This window comes from Vicugna pacos, chromosome 17, assembly GCF_048564905.1.
Source record: "Vicugna pacos chromosome 17, VicPac4, whole genome shotgun sequence".
NCBI lineage: Eukaryota > Metazoa > Chordata > Mammalia > Artiodactyla > Camelidae > Vicugna > Vicugna pacos.
Window position 1 is genome coordinate 23,710,806 of NC_133003.1, and position 21,393 is coordinate 23,732,198.

General features: G+C 48.3%; 1 protein-coding gene across 2 annotated transcripts; it reads left to right on the forward strand.

Annotated features, from left to right (window-relative positions):
- Positions 1-126: 126 nt before the first annotated feature.
- Positions 127-19,522, forward strand: GLYCTK (glycerate kinase). 2 transcript variants are annotated; one of them, XM_072941411.1, is made up of 8 exons: positions 127-362; positions 3,754-3,813; positions 10,900-10,986; positions 12,415-12,623; positions 14,714-15,129; positions 15,367-15,518; positions 16,139-16,314; positions 16,633-19,522. In XM_072941411.1, the coding sequence occupies exons 5-8, from the start codon at positions 14,753-14,755 to the stop codon at positions 17,497-17,499; spliced, it is 1,572 nt and encodes a 523-aa protein (XP_072797512.1). In that variant the 5' UTR covers positions 127-362; positions 3,754-3,813; positions 10,900-10,986; positions 12,415-12,623; positions 14,714-14,752; the 3' UTR covers positions 17,500-19,522. The 2 variants fall into 2 exon arrangements, with proteins under 2 accessions (XP_072797512.1, XP_072797513.1); XM_072941412.1 differs by lacking the exon at positions 3,754-3,813.
- Positions 19,523-21,393: the final 1,871 nt, after the last annotated feature.

Genomic DNA, 21,393 nt, shown 5'->3' on the forward strand with positions numbered 1-21,393 from the left:
GGGCGAGGAGCCTCACCGCGGCGCACGCCGGGAAAGGGGCGGGGCGATGACGTTAGCGCGGCCGGCGGGGAGTGGAGTGGCAGAGTGGCTCGGGACTGCGATTCCCCGACCCGCTATGGGGCGGGAAGGGTGGGGAGTCCCACGTCCTTCCCCCGTGGGCCCTAAGGCCCCTGGTGTCCGGCAGTCGCGGGCCTTTGTGCGAGATCGTAACCCCCCTGGGAGACTCAGGCGCCCCTACTCCAGGCCGAGCGGGAGCAGATACTGCGGAGCTCGGCTACGCCCCAGGAGGCCTGTTCTGGGCATGAGTCGGTGAACCTCAGTGCTGGCGGGTTTTGACCGTTGGTCCACCGCAGAGCTAACAGGTTTCAATTTATATACATTTTTTAAAAATTATTGAGGCGTAACATACATTAGGCTGCATAAATTTAAAGTGAATGAATTTTTTTTTCCGTTTGAATATGCGGTCTTGTGACCACCACCCAGAACTTTTAAGTCTTTAGAAACTTTTAAATTGCTGGGTAATAGGTAAATAAAGTGCATAAAATGAACTAATTTTAGGGGGGAGGGTATAGCTCAGTGATAGAATGCATGCTTAGTTAGCATGCACGAGGTCCTTGGTTCAAACCTGAGTACCTCCATTTAAATAAAAAAAAATACCTAATTACCTACCCCCCCAAAATGAGCCAATTTTAAAATTCAGCTCCACTTGTTTTTATAAACACTCATCTTTAAATTTTAAAACGTATTTGCAACTCCAAAACTCGTAGTACCAATTACAAATAGTTTTTTAAAGGGAAAATGATCTCCTTGGTCTACAAAACACTATTAATTTCTCCCTATATCCTCCTCTTTATTCATATATCAACATAAAGTATAGATGCAAAACCATTTTCCCCCCTGCTTTGTATTGTACCTTACACATTTTCCCATGTTACTTAAACCAGATTGTTGTTAGTGTTCTCAGTTGAGGTATAGTTTATGTACAGGAAAAATCAGCCTTTTTTATAGATAGCTTATGAGTTTTGACATCCATACACAGTTATGCAACCACTACAATCAAGATATAGAACAACTGCATTACCCTCTTTTTAGTCAAGGGGATTATTTGGATGGTTCGTATTAGGGATTCTTTACCTTAAAAGGAAGGAAAGTTGATCCCTAACAAAAGAGAGCAATATTGGATCACAAAATTGATATCAGGGACCTTGGCTTTAACTTCCTATGAGGGTTCATAGATCTCTAATTTGTGCACAGCCCCTCAAAATTTTAACTGCCTGAGGCTCCAACAATGGAGCCAGAGGCCTGTTTATTTTGCTTCACTAAACTGGAGTAGCTGAAAGAGGAAGAAAAAGAGGAAAGACTGAAACATTTCCATCACTGATACCAGGAAGATATGATATCCAAAAATCAGACATAACCTGGACAATGGTGAAAACAAAATAGAAACCCTGGGGCAGTTGAGGGCTTTCTGGAAAGAACTAGGGGTTGTGTCCCATCTGCAGGTAAAAGAAGAACCAGGATCGCTACACATAAAGAGAACTTGTTCTCTGAAAGGAGAGGGCAAGATCCTGGCTAAGACTGAGCTGCAGTTCCCTCCCAACAAAGAGCAGAGCTTCTGGCTACAATTTGTTCTGGGGTCTGGAAAAAGACTGAGTGGAATCTGAGTGGATGGCAACTTTCCAAACTGCAAAGCAGTGGAAGAAAAGCTCTCTGTGCCCCAGAGCACGCACTTCTCTGCAATTCCTGCTTTTCTATTTCACAGGCTAAAAAGACTGATGTAGAGTCTGCTTTGAATGGTTAGATGGCAACAAAGATAGATCTGGTGCCATGTCCTAGAACTGTTGGGAAGTGAGTACACCCAGGGAGATACCATTTTTTGGTCCCTCTTAATCTACAGAAATAACCGCAGAAACAGCCATAATCTGCTGAGTGTTGTAAGCCAAAAGAAATCTTTGCAGGGTATCTTTCAAGTTTTGTACTTCCTGTACCTTTGCAAATTTTACTGTTAAGACTAAAGCTTCCTCCCAAGACTTGACTTCCTGAATTATTTTTGGAATGGAAAAAGTCATTTTTTCATATTTTAACAGCATCCTGAAATGGCTCAGGCTATTTCACATTCTCACTGTTTCACATTCCTAGCCTGGCTCCCTGCCCTGTTATAGTGGGGCTCCCCTGGCTTCTAGTCCAACAGTGCCTTACAGGCTGGACTTTAAAAAATGACCCAGAAAGGCTGGCTCCAGTTAGGGGTGGACAGAGAGGAAAGCTGTAGTCAGAAGTGAATCAGATTGCCTTAAAGAGCATCAGAATTAAGTTTTTATTTTTCCTTTTCTTTTAATCATTATTTCATTTATTTACAGACTTAGTTTTCATGCAAGCAAATACACATCCATTGCAGAAAAACTACAAAATACCAATAAGTAATGAAAAAAAAAAGTGTCTAGAAGTAGCCACTATTACATTTGTTTTCATTATAGTAAAATATACATAATACACATTTTACCATTTTCACATAGAACTGTTCAGACTTGTCCCCCTGAAATATATTTTTAATTCGTTCATAATATAATATTGTTTATAACCTACCTTCTTCATAGGATACTATGAACATCTTCCAGGTCAATAAATACAGAACTACACAATCATTTTGAATGGCTACATACTATTCTATTATGTGTTTGTAAAGTAACCTTTCAGGGGGAGGGTGTAGCTCAAGTGGTAGAGTGCATGCTTAGCATCCCCAAGGTCCTGGGTTCAGTCCCCAGTACCTCCTCTGAAAATAACCTAGTTATCTACCCCCCTCAACAAAAAGTAAATATATAAAGCAACTCTGCTTCCCACTTTATCCAGAGCCCAGGCAAGGTCTAGCTCAATGTATTGTGTTAATTGAATGAATGAATTTAGCCAGTGGCTTCCAGATACTTGATTGGACCATTTTTTCCCATTCTCTCTCTCTCTCTCCGCTTTTTAAAGACTAAATTTTTGGAGCGGTTGTAGGTTCACAGCAAAATAAAGAGGAAGGTACAGAGATTTCCATAGGCCCACGGCCTCTGCACATGCATAGGCTCCTCTATTATCAACGTGCCTCACCAGAGTGGTACATTTGTCACAATGGCTGATCCTACATTGATATACTATAATCACTGCTAAGTCCATAGTTTGCATTAAGGTTCACTATTGGTTTTATACATTCTATGGATTTAGGCAAATGTATAATGACATGTATCCATCATTATGGTACACAGAGTAGTTTCACATCCCTAAAGATCCTCTGTGCTCTGCCTGTTCATCCCTCCCCAACTCCCAAACCCTGGCAACCACTGATCTTTTTACCATTTCCGTAGTTTTGCCTTTTATCAAATGTCATCTAGTTAGAATCGTGCAGTATAAATATACTCTAAAAATTTTACTCATCCCAACACTTGGGAATTAATCGCTAGTTGACAACATTACGCATGGAAAAAGTAAAGCATATCTAGCCCTAATAACAATTATTTTACATCCATGCACATTTTTATTTATACACATTATCTCACTTGATCCTCATAACGACCCTGTAAGAGATGAAAATGGAGGCCAGGAGAGGCATTCCAGTAGCAAGTGGTAAACCATAGACTTGTCTGTAGGTGACTATGTATATATATATTTAGGTGATCCCTAAATCCAGTATGACTGATGTCCTTATAAGAAGAGAAGACATATAGAAAGAAAATGGCCATGTGACAAAGGAAGCAGAGATTGGTTTCTTGCCTATAGGTTTCAGAGAGAGCACGGTCCTGTGGAAAACTTGATTTTGGACTACTAGCCTCCAGAACTGTGAGTCAACAAGATTCTATTGTTGTAAGCCACCCAGTTCATGCAACTTTGTTATGGCAGTCCTAGGAAACTCACACAGGGTCTTTGTGATCTATACACCAACCATACAGCTGTCCTATCTTGAGATCACTTGTTATATGAAAAAACAGTTCTTAAGCTAGTTGGATAGGGTTTTTGTTTTGTTTTATTTCCCAATTTTATTGAGATATAATTGATATACAACATTGTGTCAAGTTTAAGGTGTACAATGTGATTATCTGATATGCTTATGTGTTGTGAAATGATTACTTAATAGGATTGGGATTGGACCACTTGTTAAATTTCTACATTTCATGCTGCAGGTTAAAGTGGCATCTGACTCGGGGTGGGTATAGCTCAGTGGTAGAGCACATGCTTAGCATGCATGATGTCCTTGGTTCAATCCCCAGTACCTCTATTAAAAAAAAAAAGTAGAACCTGACCTAAGCAATATATCTTCTTTCCAAAACTAAGAGCTCCTTGAGGGTAGGGTATAGCTTGAATGGTAGAGTGCATGCTTAGCATCCACAGCATGCACGAGGTCCTGGGTTCATTCCCCAGTATCTCCTCCAAAAATAAATGAATAAACCTAATTACCTCCCCACCCCCTACAAAAAGGAAATTAAAAAAATAAAAGTTAAAAAAACAAAACTAAGATCTCCTTATGAATTTCAATTCCTTAAGATAAATTTCTGAGTTAGAGTGTTCGGTGGTACTTCCCTGGAGCTTGAATTAAGTTTGGGAGGAAAAATTTCCCTTCTTCCCTTTGAGATTCATTGGCTGGTCCAATAATTAAATTGACATTAGACAGGTTAACAAGAGAAAAACAAATTTAATTATGGAAGTGTGTACATCAGCCCCACAAAGAAAGACTCAAAGATAGTCAGGCAATTGAGGCTTATACATCATACTGAGCTAAGGAGAAGGGGATAGTGGTCTGGGGCTTTAAAGGGGAGGAAGACAGTTCACAACAAGAGGAGAAGAACAAATGTTTCCCATGCCATGTAGATAAGTCTTTCTGATAGAGAAAATTATCTCTGGGAGTGGCTTTCTTCCTGGTACAGTCCCCCTATCTAAATTCTCTTAGGCAGTTAAGGGAGAGGTAAAAATCTTTCCCTGAGTCTGATGGGTCTTAATTGCCTTCAGCTCAAAACAAGCCACATGCCAAAGTGGCACATTTTGAGGTGGTGTATTCTGCCACCCCCTCCGCTTCTCACACAAGCCTTCATAATATCTAGTCAGGTGACTCTCTTCTCTGGGAAGGCTGTGTGTGTGTGTGCGCGCGCGCGTGCACACGTGCTTGAACTTAATTCCCAAGAAAAACAGAATGTTGGAACACAATTGCAACCCATGGTAATTTTGTATGGCATGTTTCTATTATCATAGGCAGTTCACATGTAATCCATATAACCACTTCTTTCCTGACATGTTGCTTGATTTGCTAAATGATGCTTCATTTCACTTACCACTGAGAGAAAATAAATATTCCATGATGGCCATGTGCAGAGGTAACTTTTTACATCAAATGGAAATTATAAATCTCTTCCATGGAGTTAAAGGCAACCTCAGCAATGGTTTTATTCATTGAAACCAATTCCATTGGTTTCTTGGTTTTTTCTTTGCTGTTTTCCGTCCTGATGATGAAATTAATATATGCTGAAAAGCATTTTAAAAGATTAAAACATTTTATTTCTTTTTTGTTTTTGCAAGGGAACCCGTGGCAGATTTCATATAATTCATGCAGCTTGTACCACTCCTGAATTAATGCTGATCCAGGGATCAGCCTGTGGAAGACTCAAATTATGGCCTTCAGCCACTGACTGAGCCAAGCCTAGGGTTTCTGGGCCTCTTGCTTACTTAAAGAACTCTCCTGGGCCAAGTGACCAGGACATGCCTGTAGTAGCAGGGGGACTCAGACTTTCTCATTCCAGCCTCAGTCTTGCCCGGGAACCACAGTACCACCTCTGCCTCTCCCAGTGTAGAGTACTGGCTCTCCTGACAGCTGGAATTCCTTAGAAAGATCTTGAAACTTCAGAACTAGGGGGCCTGATTGAAAAGACAGCATCTTCCCCTAGTAGCAGGACCAACTACATAATTTGCAGACCCAGGACAAAATAAAAATACAAGCCAGCCTCCTCAAAAAATTGTTAAGAATTGCAAGGTAGCAACATCAGAATATTCAGCCAAGTGTAGGACCCTTCTGACCTTCGTTCCTTGTGTGACTGCACAGGTCACACACTCATGAAGCTGGCCCAGCCACAACTGTGAGCCTTTCTACGTGCACTTTAAACATATTTACTGCTTTTAACCCCATTTTAATGATGAAGACTCTGAGGTTCTGAGAGGTTAAGTAATTTTCCCAAGGTCACACAGCCAATAAGCATTAGAGTCTGGATTCACACTGGACTGGAAAGCTCCAGCTCTGTTTCCAGGGCAAGGGGTAGATAATCTTCACATTTAGCAAAGTCCATTGTTGGTAAATAATGCCTTCTTGTTCTTGGAAGGAAGGGTTGGGATCTTCCCACATAAGCCTGGACTGCCCAGAGCCAGGAAGAACTGCTTAAAGCCATACAGCCTCTGCTTCTAAAACTATAGAACTGTTTGAAAAGGCTTAAAAACCCTTTCTGCCGATCCAACCAACACTGCTTTAGCAGCCCTCATCAGTTAAAGCTGAGCTGCTTCCTGGGGCTTGTTTATATTCACCCCAACCCCTCCTTCCAAGAAAAATAGCTTTAGAGTGTTTTATAGACTTTACTTAAGACAGTTCCACTCTAGTCTTTTCCAGACTGCCTGACCCTCTCCCTCCAAGAGTGAGCAACTCTTCACCTTCCTGTTCTAGAACTCTGGATCCCCCAGAGCACCCTGCCTTGGGCCTGCTCTGGAGAAGTGCTCAGCGTGGCAATGACAAAGGCAGGGGGAGAGCGGAGGCGAAATGGAAGAGCAGGCTCCTAAAAGCTCTTTGCGGGGGTGGGTGGGTAATAGCTCAATGGTAAAGCCCGTGCTTAGCATGCCCAGAGGCCTGGATTCTATACTCATTACCTCCATTTAAAAAGTAAAAAATAAAAGTGCACTGCAGAGCCGACCCTGGCAGCCCCCAAGAGAGCTCTTCCACTCCTTGGTGCAAACTCTATGGAGGCATTAAGGGCTGAATGGTAAGGAAGAGGGGGCTGAGCACCAAGGTCCAGGATGTCAAGGACAAATGGAGGGAGGCCACAGAGACCAGGAGTGCCCTGTCTGGGAAGGGAGCTGTCTCCAGTTTGGAGGTGATGACTGACACCATCTGACTATCTTAGGTTTTGCATAAAAAAAAAACAACACTGCTTTATTTTCATAGTCACTGTTTTTATTTTTGGTTCTAAATCAGTATTACGTTTCCTGCTGGTCCTGAATTCTTACTATCATTTGTGTCTGTCCAGTCACAATTAAAATACAGTAAAGGAAGGGGACCCCAGAAGACACATGAACTGATGGAATAAAAATTTGCTCCACCTCTGAAATCCAAGACTAATGCAAAAAAATTTCTCCTTGTGAAAGCTGCTTTCTGCTTTGTGCTCTTGCTTTGTGGTATTGATTAGTGCACAAGGCTCTCCTGAGTTTTTGAATACAAATAGCAAAATGATCTTGATCTCTTCAATGTTGTTATATACTTATTGACTGAAAAAAAAAACATGCAACCTAAAAGTTGAGAATTATATTTTATGCAGTGGACATACCGAGGACTTAATCTCGGGAAACAGGCTCTCAGGTACCTCTGAGGGGCTGTTGTAAAGAGGTAAGGGAGGAGTTTATGCAAAAACAAACAAATCCCCCAAATAATCAAGCATCAAAAGCTTATGGTTAATTAAAGAAAACTAGACATCTCAAGTTAATGAATGTAGCACTTCTCTATGTTTGGAAAGATGCAAGAATCTGGGCTCATTGAAATCATTCCTTTGATATGCACCTTAACTGTCTAGGCCAGTATCCTGTCCCCACCTCCATCTCTTCTGGGTGCACAGTGTGGGGTGTGGTGGTGGGGTTGGCTGCAATGGCTGACAGTTTGATGGTTGCAACATCCTTTGTTTACTGATATGGCAAGCGACATTCTTTGTCCACATACCTTATGAAAAAATATGCAAGGGTGGACAGTAGGTAACCTGAAGTGTGTTGGTATATCTGGCAAGTTGAATGCCAACGAGAACTAACATTTTCCAGATGATCTGACATCAGCAAGAGTAGGTCAAACTTCTGAGATGCAAGTCTTGATTTCTGAAACTGAGTTTCAATAGGATAAAGTGAGCATATCAACCAGGATAGGCTAGGTTAGGGTGCAATAACTCAAACCGCATATCTTAGTGGCTTTAAACATCAAAGGTTTATTTTCCAGTTTCAAGTACAAGTTCTTTGTGGTTTGGCAGGGTGGCTCTTCCCATCAGAGTCACTCAGGTCTGAGGCTGGCAAAGAAGTCACCATCTTGAACGTTGCCAGTTTTCCGGTCCAAGGGAAAAAATGCTCAGGAAGGTCTTACTTGGGCAATGAAGTACCCAGAAATGACCCACAGCACTTCCACAACACTGTTAACCACCACCACGTTTTAAGGTTGGAGGACAACAGGACAAATGTCAAAAGAGGAGCAGGTACTTTAGAGGTATGACTGCCGGCTCTGCTGTGCTGACAACAGGGATGAACACCTCAAATTTCTGCAGGCATCTGAAACCTCAAATGACAGCACATTATCTGTGATCAGGTTCCTCAAGAAGCAGGATTTATTAACAGCAAAGCTCCAGGTCAGAAAGCCCAAGATTGAGCACTAGTCTCCAAATTTGCACCATTCACTACCCCTGGTGAACCTCTTGAGCTTGTGTGTGGTGGGGGAAGATTTCAGACTTACAGGGACCAACTACTTTATCCACGATGAAGTCATGATATTCAGCACCATTACTGGGGATGGGGGCCATTATTACCAACTTTCCCTGGTCACTGACTGCTCTACATCAGCCAAGAATGACCTCCTCCTCTGCGCTAAAAGGAAACATTTAAATGAAAGCTTAACCTGAAGGAATCAATTCAGTAAACCCTCTTCCAACAGAGTATAACTAATATACCCCAATCCATAGCCTTCTCTCCTTCAGCCTGCTTGAATAATGAGGAAGGCTGAAATTCTACTTAAACGGCCTTTTCAATAGTCTTTTTAGTCATAAAATAGTCATGCTACGAAAGGTAGCATGTATGTAGCCTTAATAATATTAGAATTTATATTATTTTTTAACATCTGTTTAGAAGTAGTATAACTTATTTGTATAAATTCTGTTATCAATGGATGTTGAGATTGCTTTATAGTCATAAACTCTCTGGGCTGAATATCTCTTCATGTCTATCAAAGGGGATCAGAATATGCCACCCCTAGTGGGGAGGGTATGGCTCAGTGGTAGAGTGAGTTCTTAGCATGAACGAGGTCCTGGGTTCAATCCCCAGTACCTTTATTAAAAAAATAAATACATAAATAAAATTACCTGCCTGAAATTTTTCAAATTAAAAAAAAAAAAGAATGTGCCACTTCTAAACGTGCCACTTTGGCATAAGGATCATTCTGAGCTGAAGGAATATGAGAGACAGCAGATGCAGGAAGGGCTCCCTGCCCTTCTCCTTTCTACTGAAAAGCAGGACATTAATTTCTTGTGAGTGTATGGAGTAAGGGCTTGTGTGCCTGTGGGGCAGAAAGCCCAACTCTGACAGAAGGTGTTTGCAGCAAAGTAAGGGTTTATTTGCAGGGTACCAAGCATAGGAATGGGAGTCAGCTCTCAGATTCACTCCAACTTGGTCTTTGAGTTGGGGGTGTTTTTCAAGGGAAAGAACAAAGAAGCTGGGATTAATCATCATCTTGGGACATAAATGTGGCATTTCTTAATTGTAGATTCCAGAGTCAGGATGTCTCCGGTTTATGATTCTCTAGTCAGGTGGTCCATGGCTCGGGGTCCTGTTCACTCATCTTGCCCTGGAGAAACAACCGGAGTTTGCAAGGCAATGATGATATCTACAATGGCAGTTTGAGTACATCAATAATGTTCTCAATAGCAGCCCTTTTAGCCATCAAACTTTGGTTGATTAGTGTTCAGTTAGCAAGGATTGTGGTCAAAGGGGACAAGAAAAGGAATAAAGTTTTGGATAGAGAGATTAATCATTAACTGGGTAAGGGAATTCAGTTTTGGGGGGGCTTGGTTTCATGAGAAAGACACCTTCCCCATACCAGGAGACGGGGAGCCAAGGCTGAGATGAATCTCTACAAACAAATATTACTACAGCAATCCTTATCTCCCATTAGTTTCCCCATTTATTTACTTTCCCACAATTTACTGCCCTGAGAAGTTCAAACTTCTTTTTTTCACATCTCCAAAATTTATCACTCTTTGTTTAAAAATAGTATATAAACTCTCAGACCTAATCATTTCTTTGGGGTTTTGACTTTATTTCTAGGAGACCCTTCCTATCCACATGAAATAAACCTTATTTTCTTGTTAATTGATCATTTGTCAGTTTAATTTGTAGGGTCTCAGTCAATGAACCTAAGAGAATAGAAGAAAAAGGATTTTCCTCCCTTACACCACCTTTGTCCACATAACCAATTATTTCCTTAGGCTGAAATTGCCTGTCACATTTTGACATTGATACTTATTGCCAAAGTACACTTAAGACTGTAAACATATCATGCCTGTCAGGGGACAAGGCGGGACAGTATCATGGGAGGTAAGAGAATTTACCAAAGACGAAGGACGAGCATAGTAGAGAAGTTTATTAGGTTACACTGTCCTAGACAAGAGCGGGCCACACAGAGGAGAGGACCTTGCATGAGTTGGTGACCACAGTGGGCTGGGGACTGCGTGATCAGCTTGCGCATAAATTTTTGATTGTTTGTAGATGAGGTAAGAAGTTAAGGGGCCATGAAGGGGCAGTGAGGTTTCTGATTCTAGTAAGGTGGAGACGTGGGCTGAAACAAATCAGCCTGAGCTATTGTGAGATTAGGCATTACCTAGGGCTATTAGTTTGTTAGGGCAAACATTCCCAGTAAAGAATGTACTTTATCTGTTGAAGGATTGCAGGCAGACATCTGAGAGCCCAGGAATGGGGGTCGTTGCACTTTGAAGGATGCCAGTTGGCCCCACAATGCCTACCATCAAGGTATGTATAAGTATTTTGATGAGCGTAATTGTTTTTTTAGACCCAAATCCCACTGCTCTGTGAAACCTTCTACTTTCACTTACCATCATCTTTCCCTTTTGAAAAATCTTCTACCGTCTGCAGCACTTTGCAGCTGAGCATTTCACTGTTCTCTTATTAATTCATTAAACAAACAAACAAAAAAACAAATTCCACCTTGTATTTGTGCCTGGTCCTATGCAAGGCAGTGGAAATATAAATATTAATTAGACCAAGTTACCACCTTCCAGGATCTCATAGTCCAGTGGGCATTTAAACCTTGTTATTAACTGCATCTTGTGAGTGAGTAGCTGTAGGGTGGGATGGGGGTTAAAAAAATGGATATAATCAGTCTCCTGTTAACAGTCTGAAAGGACAGCACTGGCACAGTAAATAGTGTCTGTTTGTAAGCCTCTGGGACTAAATAACGAGAGGTGCTCAAATTTACACCACACCCCGCTCCCCCCACCCCCAGCGGTGTGGGAATGTAATTACAAAAGCAGAGTAAGTTTCCCGACTAAAAGTAACCACCTCTTACTCATCCCAGCAGCTAGAACATTTGACCCACATAGGATGCACTCAGGAAATGCCTGTTGAATGTTGGAGGAATTAATAAATATGCATGGATGGATGCATGAAGACAGCTTTCTATAAGTAGGGAAAAACTGAAATTTTATGTAGTTACAATCTCTCTACACCTAAAGAGGGCAGATCCTCCTGAAGTTTCCTTGGTTTTGATGATGGGATGGGGAAGCGTTATGGACGAGCTGATAGGGAACAGAAGGTCCTATATTATAAAGGGAAAGAAAAATACAGGAGACTGCTAGGAAGAGGGGAGCGGGAGCTCCTAACAAGAGCAGGGCGTGGTTTTGAGTCTTATGGAGAGATGTGGCATCTAGTAAAGGGAGTGGGTGGGGAGAAATATATTTTTAGATTTTTAGAAAGTCTGCTGTGTTATTAGTGATGTTACTCCCTCCGCCATATCCCCAAGAAAACATCAGTAGAAACAATGTACTCTTCTGTGTCTTTGAGTCTGGTCAGGACTTGCCTTTTGAATGTGGTTAGGCATCAGCCGGGGTCATTAGAGGTTACACGCAGCTAGTGTGTTGGAGAATCACGGACTGTATCTCTCTTGCTGAGTCAGAGTTGTGATTTGGTCGCCCAAGGGGGAAGGAGGGGAACACCAATGAGTTGTTCTGGGATTACAGCGGTGAAGAGGGCCGGGGATGACTTAATCTGGCTCCAGGAGGGGTGGGTTGTGGGGAAATACTGATTCTCAGCCCGCTTAGTCCAGTGCCTAGCACCTAACTAGGAGGTCAGAATATATTTGCTGACTGACTGGACCGTACAGAATAAAGAAGAGGATGCATTAGAGCAATCGGTGAGGCGGGGATTATCATTCCCTTCTAGAGATGAAGACACTGAGGCCTGAAGGTGGCTCCACCCAGTTCTCTCGGCAGTCAAGGAGCCAATGCCCTCGTCCCACCTCCCGCTCCCCACTGCAGCTCGCTTGGGTCGCCCCAGCCACACCCACCTACCCACTTCCGGGTTCCACCCCGCCCACCCGCGAGTACTTCCGGTCTCCGGGGCTGGAAGCCGCGGCCCGGAGTCGTAAGGCGGTAAGTCAGCACCGCGACGGCCTCTGGAAGCAATGGGCCTGGCCACGGCGGGCCCAGGTGGCAGAGGGCCCTTATTTCTAGGGTCACCACCAAATATTATGCGGCACCCATTTCCCCCACGAAGGCCTGAGGCCCCGGCCCAGGGTGACGTCACTTCCGAGGCTGGGCGGGCAGGCGAAGTTAGGAAAGGGCTCCAGCCCCGCTTGGTGGCGGGGAGGAGTGAAGGCGGGTCTTCTCAGAATTTCTGGCTTTCGCGCCGGAGCTCTTGGGAATTTAGGAGAGACGGTGTTACAAGTAAATTTGCTGGATGTAGCAAATAAAAATACAGGGCGTCCAGTTAAATCTGAATTTCAGATAAAAAACAATTTTTTAGTATAGGTATGTCGTAAATATTCACGGAACATACATTATAAAATTCCTCGTTTATCTGAAATTCAAATTTAACTGAACGTCCTGTATTTTATCTGGCTGTCTTAGGCTTGGGCGCCCCCTGCCTTGGGCTCTGATACCCATTGGCAAGGCTGGAATCCTCTAGGCCTTTATTCGTAAGGGAAGCAGGTAAAAAGTTCGCCCAGGTTGTCAAAATCAGCTCTTGCTAGATACTAAGACAATTTTAGCTTCAAGCCTAATAGGCCAGCCCCTGAGGCCTCTGGCCACAGCTGGGCACATTTTGAGCCCCGTTGGCGGCGCCCTTTGTATTCACTTTCACAGCTGGAGTTGGGCACAGTTGGATTTCTCGTGTGAGAAAGCTGAGCTCCTTGCAGGCTAAGTGACTGAAGGCTAGAAGTTGCCAGGGTTTTTTTTGAGTGTGGGAAAAAGTGACGCTTGGGGTCCAGGTTTTCAGTGTTAACTAGTGGCGCTTCAGAGAGCTGAGGGATGTCAAGGGGCAAGTACTAGTCTTAATCTCATCTTGCCTCTCCTTTTGCATATGAGGCCCAGTGAGAGGAATGGAGCTGTCCCTGTGGTAGATTTGGAGACTGATTCCCATCCTCTGTCCCCTGCTCTGTCCACACTTGCTAATGCAGCCAGCTGGCAGCATTTATGGTGGGCATTATTAAAGTAATGCCTTTCTAGAGATGAACTCTTTGGGGCTTTATTGCCCCTAAACTCTGCAGTCTCTTGACCTTCACTTCAAGTCTTCTTTAGCTTTTATCCTGTCCAGTGATTATTTGGCAAATGATTATTTGAAAATGATTATTTGGCATCACCTGTGGGAGCCTGACCTTTGCCTGCTCCAGCCACGTGGCTCTCTCACCCACGTGGATAGTATGACCCAAGACTTGTTATGTCAGAGCCAAAAGGCGTGTTCTTGGCAGGGCTGGGTCTGGCTGTGTAGGTGGAAGTCTGTCCTGCAGATTGGGACTTCAACAAGATTCTGCTATGTGCCAAACTTTGCTGCCACTTCTGATTTGAACCTGAACCTCTTGCTGGACTGGCCCTGAATGCTGGGATTCTTAGGCTGTATGTCCTGAGGATCTGCTTTGGGCCTGCCTGTCAGTGTCCTCGCAAACCTACAGCCTCCCTATACAGACCTGTCCTTCCCAGGCTCCCAACCCAGTCTCATGAGCTAACGAAACAGAGCAGGCTGGAGGTCACTGACTAGGCTTGGGGTCAGTTGGTGGGACAGCCAGCAGCCTCCTAGCAACAGAATTGGTAAAGAGGCAAGGAAGGAGTGTCAGAAAGGGGCATTGCCTTGGATGAGTGCTCAGAAGTACAGGGGGTGGGAAAGGGGAGGGGTGGGAGACTATTGGTAGTAATTGCTCCCTCTGTGAATGATTAACTCTCAGCCAAAGGGGGTGATCTAGGAGGAGGGCTCAGCTAACAGAACCTTTGGATTCAGGGCAGAGTGTCCAGGGGACTGGCTTGTGGCCTGCAGAAGAGGAGGATGTGGTTGGGTGGCAGGCCTGGGCTCTGAAGACTGGAGTGAGATCAGGCAGCTGTGGGCCTTAGGACATCTTAGACTGGCAGATGGCCTATTCTTGCAGCAGCAGCTGTGGGGTCCACTGGCCCTGAGTCCTCAGAGCTGTGGCTGTGGGGAGCCTCCTGTCTCTGGCCTTGTAACGATCTCACTGGTGCTTTCTCTCCCCTAGGCAGCCATGGATGCTGGGTGGTGCTGACAGCACTGGGGCATGGCTACAGCCCTACAGGTCCTGCGTCACTTGGCCCAAGCCCCGTTGCGCCTGCTACTCTGGAGGGGCCCGTTGGCCAGGCTAGCCAGTAGCATGGCTCTGGCAGAGCAGGTGCGGCAGCTGTTTGAGAGCACTGTGCATGCCGTGCTGCCGGGCCCCCTGTTGCAGCGGGCGCTGTCCTTGGACCCTGATACTGGGCAGCTGAAGGTGCGGGACCGGAGCTTTCAGCTGCAGCAAAACCTCTACCTGGTGGGCTTTGGCAAGGCCGTGCTGGGCATGGCAGCTGCAGCTGAGGAGCTACTGGGCCAGCACCTCGTGCAGGGCGTGATCAGCGTTCCCAAGGGGATCCGTGCTGCCATGGAGTGTGCTGGCAAGCAGTAAGGAGCCTGGGGAGGCTGCTCCCCGCTGTCCATCTTGGGAGGATCCTGGGCCTGGCTCAGACTGGGTCCGGGCTTCCCTCCTTCACCAGTTTCCCTTTTCTTCTGAGTCTGGCCTGGCTCCTGGGTGGGTGTCACGGGCCTCCTTGTTCATGTCTCCTTTACTTGTACATCTGGGAAGTCAGGTAGGAGGGTGAGCCCACCCCATTTCTTGTTCTCTCTTCTCTCTCCCCTCAGGGAGATGCTGCTGAAGCCACACAGCCGCATCCAGGTATTTGAGGGTGCAGAGGGCAACCTGCCAGACCGAGATGCGCTGCGGGCGGCGCTGGCCATCCGGCAGCTGGCCGAAGTTCTCACAGCTGATGACCTGCTGCTTGTGCTCATCTCAGGTGTGGGTGCCAGATTGGCTCAGGAAAGTCTGGAGGGGTTCCACATGTCAGGTCAGCAAGAAATTATTGGTCTGAGCCCCCAACATTACAGAGCAAGGGAGGCCATAAGGAGTCTGGATGCCTGAGTCCTGGATGGCCCTGGGCCAGTTGTCTGGCCTCCCCTGAGCTGTGGGGGTCCTCCCTTTGACTGACCTTGTCAGGTAACTGTGAGAGGATGCATAGGGAGCACCTCACTCAGGGTCTTGCAGGGAAAGTGTGTATGCTGTTGCTGTTGTCTGCACCATTGTCACCTGGGGCTAGAACCCCAGACTCCAGCTCCCTCAGAGCCTCCTCCCTGTCCCTCTGCTGACTCCTCCTGGTCTTCCCCCTATTCCAAGTCCTAAAGGAATAGTTCTTCCAGTGTCAGCTGGGACACGGGTTATCCCAAGGCAGGGGACAACCTCAGGTGCCCAGGTTGTGGTGACTGTGCGCGCATTCACTGTATGTCCACACGGGGGCACCCTAACCACACCTTTCTAGCCTCCGTTTCCCTAATGTGGGCAATGTCTGTCTGCTTCCCTGGGTAGGGACGTCCTTTGCCATCCCATCCCCTCTGCCTGACATCTTCACTGTCTCTGCAGGTGGGGGTTCAGCTCTGTTGCCTGCCCCCATCCCACCAGTCACACTGGAGGAGAAGCAGACACTAACCAAGCTGCTGGCGGCCCGTGGAGCCACCATCCAGGAGCTAAACACCATTCGGAAGGCCCTGTCCCAGCTCAAGGGTGGGGGGCTGGCTCAAGCCGCTTACCCTGCCCAGGTATGTGGGTCCCTTCTTCCCCAGACAGCCCTGGGCTGGTAGAGCCAGGCCCACATGTGCCAGGGAGATGAAAGCCTAGAACAGCATACAGATCTGGTATGGGAGTCCATAGAGCCAGCTGGGGGTGTTGGGGACCTCAGAGAAGGGGAAGGGGAGTCCACATGGCAAGTTCTGCACATCCACTTGAGAGGGGTTAGAAGTGGGTGAGGAAATGCATGGAGTGGTGTGAGGATGTGTGGATCGGAAGCAGTTTGTACTCGTGGGCTCTGGGACAAGGACCGGGTGGGACCGAGCCTTGCCTCTGCGACCCTTCTCCAGGTGGTGAGCCTGATTCTGTCAGACGTGGTGGGGGACCCTGTGGAGGTGATTGCCAGCGGCCCCACTGTGGCCAGTGTCCACAACGTGCAAGATTGTCTGTACATCCTTAACCGCTACGGCCTTCGTGCTGCCCTGCCACGTTCCGTGAAGACTGTGCTGGCTCAAGCTGACTCTGACCCCCACGGGCCACACACCTGTGGTCACGTACTCAATGTGATCATTGGCTCCAATGCACTGGCGCTGGCTGAGGCTCAGAAGCAGGCTGAGGCCCTGGGATACCGGGCTGTGGTGCTGAGCACAGCCATACAGGGCGACGTGAAAAGTGTAGCCCAGTTCTATGGGCTGCTGGCCCGAGTGGCTGGAGCCCGCCTCACCCAGCATGGGGCTGGAGCCTCTGTGAAAGAGGATGAACAACTCCAGGAGCTGGCGGCCCAGCTCCAGCTCCCAGACCTGCAGCTGAAGGGGGCTCTGGAGGCTGTGGTATGTGCTCGGGGCCCAGTCTGCCTGCTGGCTGGTGGCGAGCCCACAGTGCAGTTGGAGGGCTCAGGCAGGGGTGGCCGGAACCAGGAACTGGCCCTGCGTGTTGGAGCAGAGCTGGGACGATGGCCGCTGGGGCCTGTTGATGTGCTGTTTTTGAGTGGTGGCACCGATGGGCAGGATGGGCCCACAGCGGCAGCCGGGGCCTGGGTCAGGCCTGAGCTTGCTAGCCAGGCCGCCACTGAGGGTCTAGATGTGGCTGCCTTCCTAGCCCACAATGACTCACATACCTTCTTCTGCCGCTTCCAGGGTGGGGCACACCTGCTGCACACAGGACTGACTGGCACCAATGTCATGGACGTCCACTTCCTGTTTCTGTGGCCACGGTGATGACATGGGTCATGTTTTGGGAGTCTAGAGGAGGCATACAGGGCAGCATCCTGGGGCAGAGTAGGGTTAGTCCCCAGGGCCTCACCAGCCTTAGGGTCTCTCTTCTCCTTGGGCCTGGCTACTTGGTTGACCCTCATACCTCCCAAACACAGCCTCTGCTTGTGTCCAGTTCCTCAACCTGGCAGGCAGATGTGGGCCCTCTCCCACCCCTACTTTCAGCCATGGCAGCAGGTACCACAGAGAATCAGGATGAGCCCCTGGGCCAATTTGCTGTTCCCAGTCTTCTCTCCCAGGCAGCCCCTCTGCCGAGCTCCTAAGCCTGTTTCATCTGTGGGGTGAAGAGGATTGAAAATAAAAAGGACCACACTGTGGGTTCTCAGTGCATCTTCTCTCAAAGAGAAGACTAGCGAGCTGCAGGGAAGGGGAGTGGGGTCTGGCAGCAGCCCCATCACCAGGGCCCCACAGGAGCTCCCTGTACCCTTCTCTGCAGGGCACACATTTGTTTCATTTAAATAAGAGCCTGGGAGGGTTGGGCCTGGATCTGGACATGCTTGATGTGAGTGAGCAGAGAGCCCATGGAGGATGGCCTAGGGCCTACAGTCTGTGGGGTCTGGGAGGGACTGGCCACCCATCTAACTGTTGCTCTCCCCTGTGGCACACCTGCCGTGATCTCTCCAATCTCTGTCTTATGCCTCACTGGGTACATGCTTACTGCCTGCCACCAACAATATCCCTCCCTTCTGTCTCTGGACAACCCTTAGCCATAGACTGTACCTTCTTCACTTGAGCTCCCCCCTGTTTTTCCACACAGGACACTGGGACTTGTTTCCTTTTCCCAGGCTTCAGCCATTTCTCTGGGATACAGTCCAGTTCCTGCTGCCAGTCTGCGGTGGGGGTCCCCAGTGCTGGGGTGGTGGGTTAGGGCAGTGTTGGGGTCCATCAGCCTCTCCCCTCTCCCTTGTTACAGCTGGCTAGGGAGAGGCCAGTGGGGAGGGGAACCACAGATGAGGGACTCCTTTGGCCAGGCTAGCAGCTTGAGCTGGGAGAGGGAGGGGCCACTGTCTTGGTTCTCCTTGGGCCCCTTGCTCAATGTCCGAGCCCTCCGCTGGCTGCCCCCACCGTGCGCCACGGCTCCAATCCCTATATGAGTGAGCAGTAGAATCACATAGGAATAAAAAGCCATAGAGAACAGCGAGGCCTGGGGCTGCTCCTGCTGGCCCTCTCTTCCACCCCAGCCGTGCCCTCTTCTCTGAGAGTATGAGGGGCCCTGGACCAGGGCTGGCAGGCCTTGCCCCTGGGAAGAGTCTCCCTTCTCCACTCAGGCTCTGGACAGTGCAGCTTACAGATGGTTCCTGGTGGGCTGGGGATGGGAAGGAAGGTGAGCAGGGTGAACTGGGTTCTGGGGTTCAGGGAAGTTCAGGAAAGGGGGATTTGCACCTCTTTGTGATGCAGGGGCTCCATTTCCTCTCCTTCTGTCCTGGCAGGGGGTGTGGGAGGGGTCATAGTCCTAGGGATCCTGTCCCCATATGGCTGTGCCTGTGCCCTGGTGCTCCTCTGGCAGCCTCTTGATATGCCCTGTCCCTGCTTCAGTCCTTGCCCTCGGGACCTGAGTATTAGCACTGGGTGTCAAGTTGCCAGCAAGAGCAGGATAGTTGGGCCAGGGCTGTGGCCGAGGACCCATCTGCCGTGTCCCCAGTGTGTGCCTGTGTGTCTGGTGGCACGTGAGCACGCAGGTGTGTGTGGGCATACTGGGAGGGGGGTGCATAGACCCTCAGCATGGGGGCTGTGCTGCTCCCTGTGCACGTGGCTGCTTCCATGCCCGCAGAGGGGTTGAGTGTGGGTGGGTCTTGCTGGAGGCTCCTGTGCCACCTTGGCCCCTGCCCTGTGCCTCTTGTTTGTGGGGTCTGGGAGGCAAGAGGCTGGATTGGGCCTAACCCATTAGACTTGCTCATTTGGTAACCCCAAGGTGAGAAAGGATATATTTGGCTGCAGTCTAGATAAAGCCTATGCGGTGAGTGTTTAATAGGACTTATTATTTGCTCTGTCAATGTCAACTATGGGTCATGATAATTGCTCTCATCCCATGGCTCCTGGCTTCTGTCTCTCCCGGCTCGGGTTCCTGCTGCCCTCACACCCACTTCGTCTCCATCCGCAGAAGCTTTCCCTGGCATGGGGGAGGCTTTCACCAATTAGGGTGCCTGCCCCCAACTGCTGCTGCCTTCACAGGCCCTTCCATTCTCTGTGCTTGGTGTGAATTGAGAGCAGCTGGGCAGCGGGCCTGGCCAGCCCTTAGGTGTCTGCTAATCCCAAATCCTTTGTTTGATAGTTGGTGAAACAGAGAGAGAAGGTGGCTTGTCTGGGGCTGCACAGCAAGTCTGCCGCAGAGCCAGAATGAGAACCTGGTTGAGATCTTGATCATCCTCTGCCTACCCTTTGGGGCTCAGAGACCCTGGGACCCTGCAGGGGTTCAGCCAGAGCCAGGGATCTAATCCTGCCTCCCTGCTGCCCTGCCAAGGGCCTGGGGATGGTGACATGACCACGCTTGGCCTCTGTAGGGGTCCATAGAACAGATTTGTCAGTCCCTCCTGGCTCAGATTTAATAGCTCCATTGTGTGTGTGATTTGGCAGAAAGCCACGTGTGGTTGAATGGTGGGCTTCTGCACAAAGGTGTGTGCATCTGTATACACATCTGTATGTGTGTGTATGCACAGGGGAACATGTGTGGGTGTGTGTGTATCCAGTTCAACCCACAACCAATCACTAAGTGGGCCTCTGAGCTGTGTTCTGCTCCACCCTGGGGTGGGGGACACACACAGTTTGGTGTGGTTAGGATGTTGGGGAGATAGTGAGGCAAGTTTGGCATGGAGGCCATAAAGTGTGGTTGAGGCCAATTGGCAGAGGGCCTAGTGCCTGGGTGAAAGGGTCACATTTCACACTGACAGCAGAGGCAGGCCCCTGAGGTTTCCTAGCAAGGAGGGGTACCATGAGGCTGTCTTAGGACTTTGATGCTGTGGCCTTCCTTACCATAGGGCGGGGGCTGGGGACCTTCAAGGAGGTGCAGGAGGTGCCCCAGGTGGGAGAGAGGTGCATCACCAGGCTCAGGAATCTCTCTCCACCTCCCCTCTGCCTGGTGCTCAGCAGCCTCATCCCGGCAGCCTTCAGCCAGCCCAGGTGACCCTTTAGATGCCCACTCTGTAACGAAGGCTGGAAGCCCTGGCTTAAACGTCCCTGCAAGTCACTCAGCCCCTCTGCCCCTGGGAATGCCATCAGGGCATGAGAGATTGGGAGACAAAGAGGCTGGGCCACTGGTGGACTTTGGTGAGCATAGGCACCCCACCCTCATGTAGGCTCTCATCAAGGTGGCGGTTAAAAAACCTGGAAGGAGTACTGGAGTGGGAGTCGCATCCTAGGTCCTTATTCTGGCCTTGCCACCTTCTTTTCTCCAAGCCTTGGTTTTCTCCTCTATCTAATGGGGACAGCATCCTTGTTCTGCTCACCTCTCTGGGGAGGTGTCGGCAGCAGATGGATGTGGGTAGGAAAGCTCTGTGGAAGGGAGCTCAGGGAGGGAGAGAAGGAAGGGAAAGGTGTTGACTTCTTCCAAGGAGAAGCTCAGGGAGTTCTTGGCTCAAGGAGGCCCCCCTCTTCCAGGCAGGGCCAGGGTTGAGTCAGTGAGGCCTTATTGCTCACTGACTGAGGCCTAGTGAGTGACTCTTGCTGTCTGGCACTGGACTGGCACTGGCAGGAGTGGCACTTGAGTTTTTAATGGCTGTTGGGGGTACACAATGCCCTGGGAGGTCACAGAGCCAGTGGTGAGGGAGTCAGCTGGAGCTAGAGTAAGCTGACCCAGCCTGGGAGAGAGTCCCCTCTGATCTCAGAAAAGTAGGCGGGGCAGCC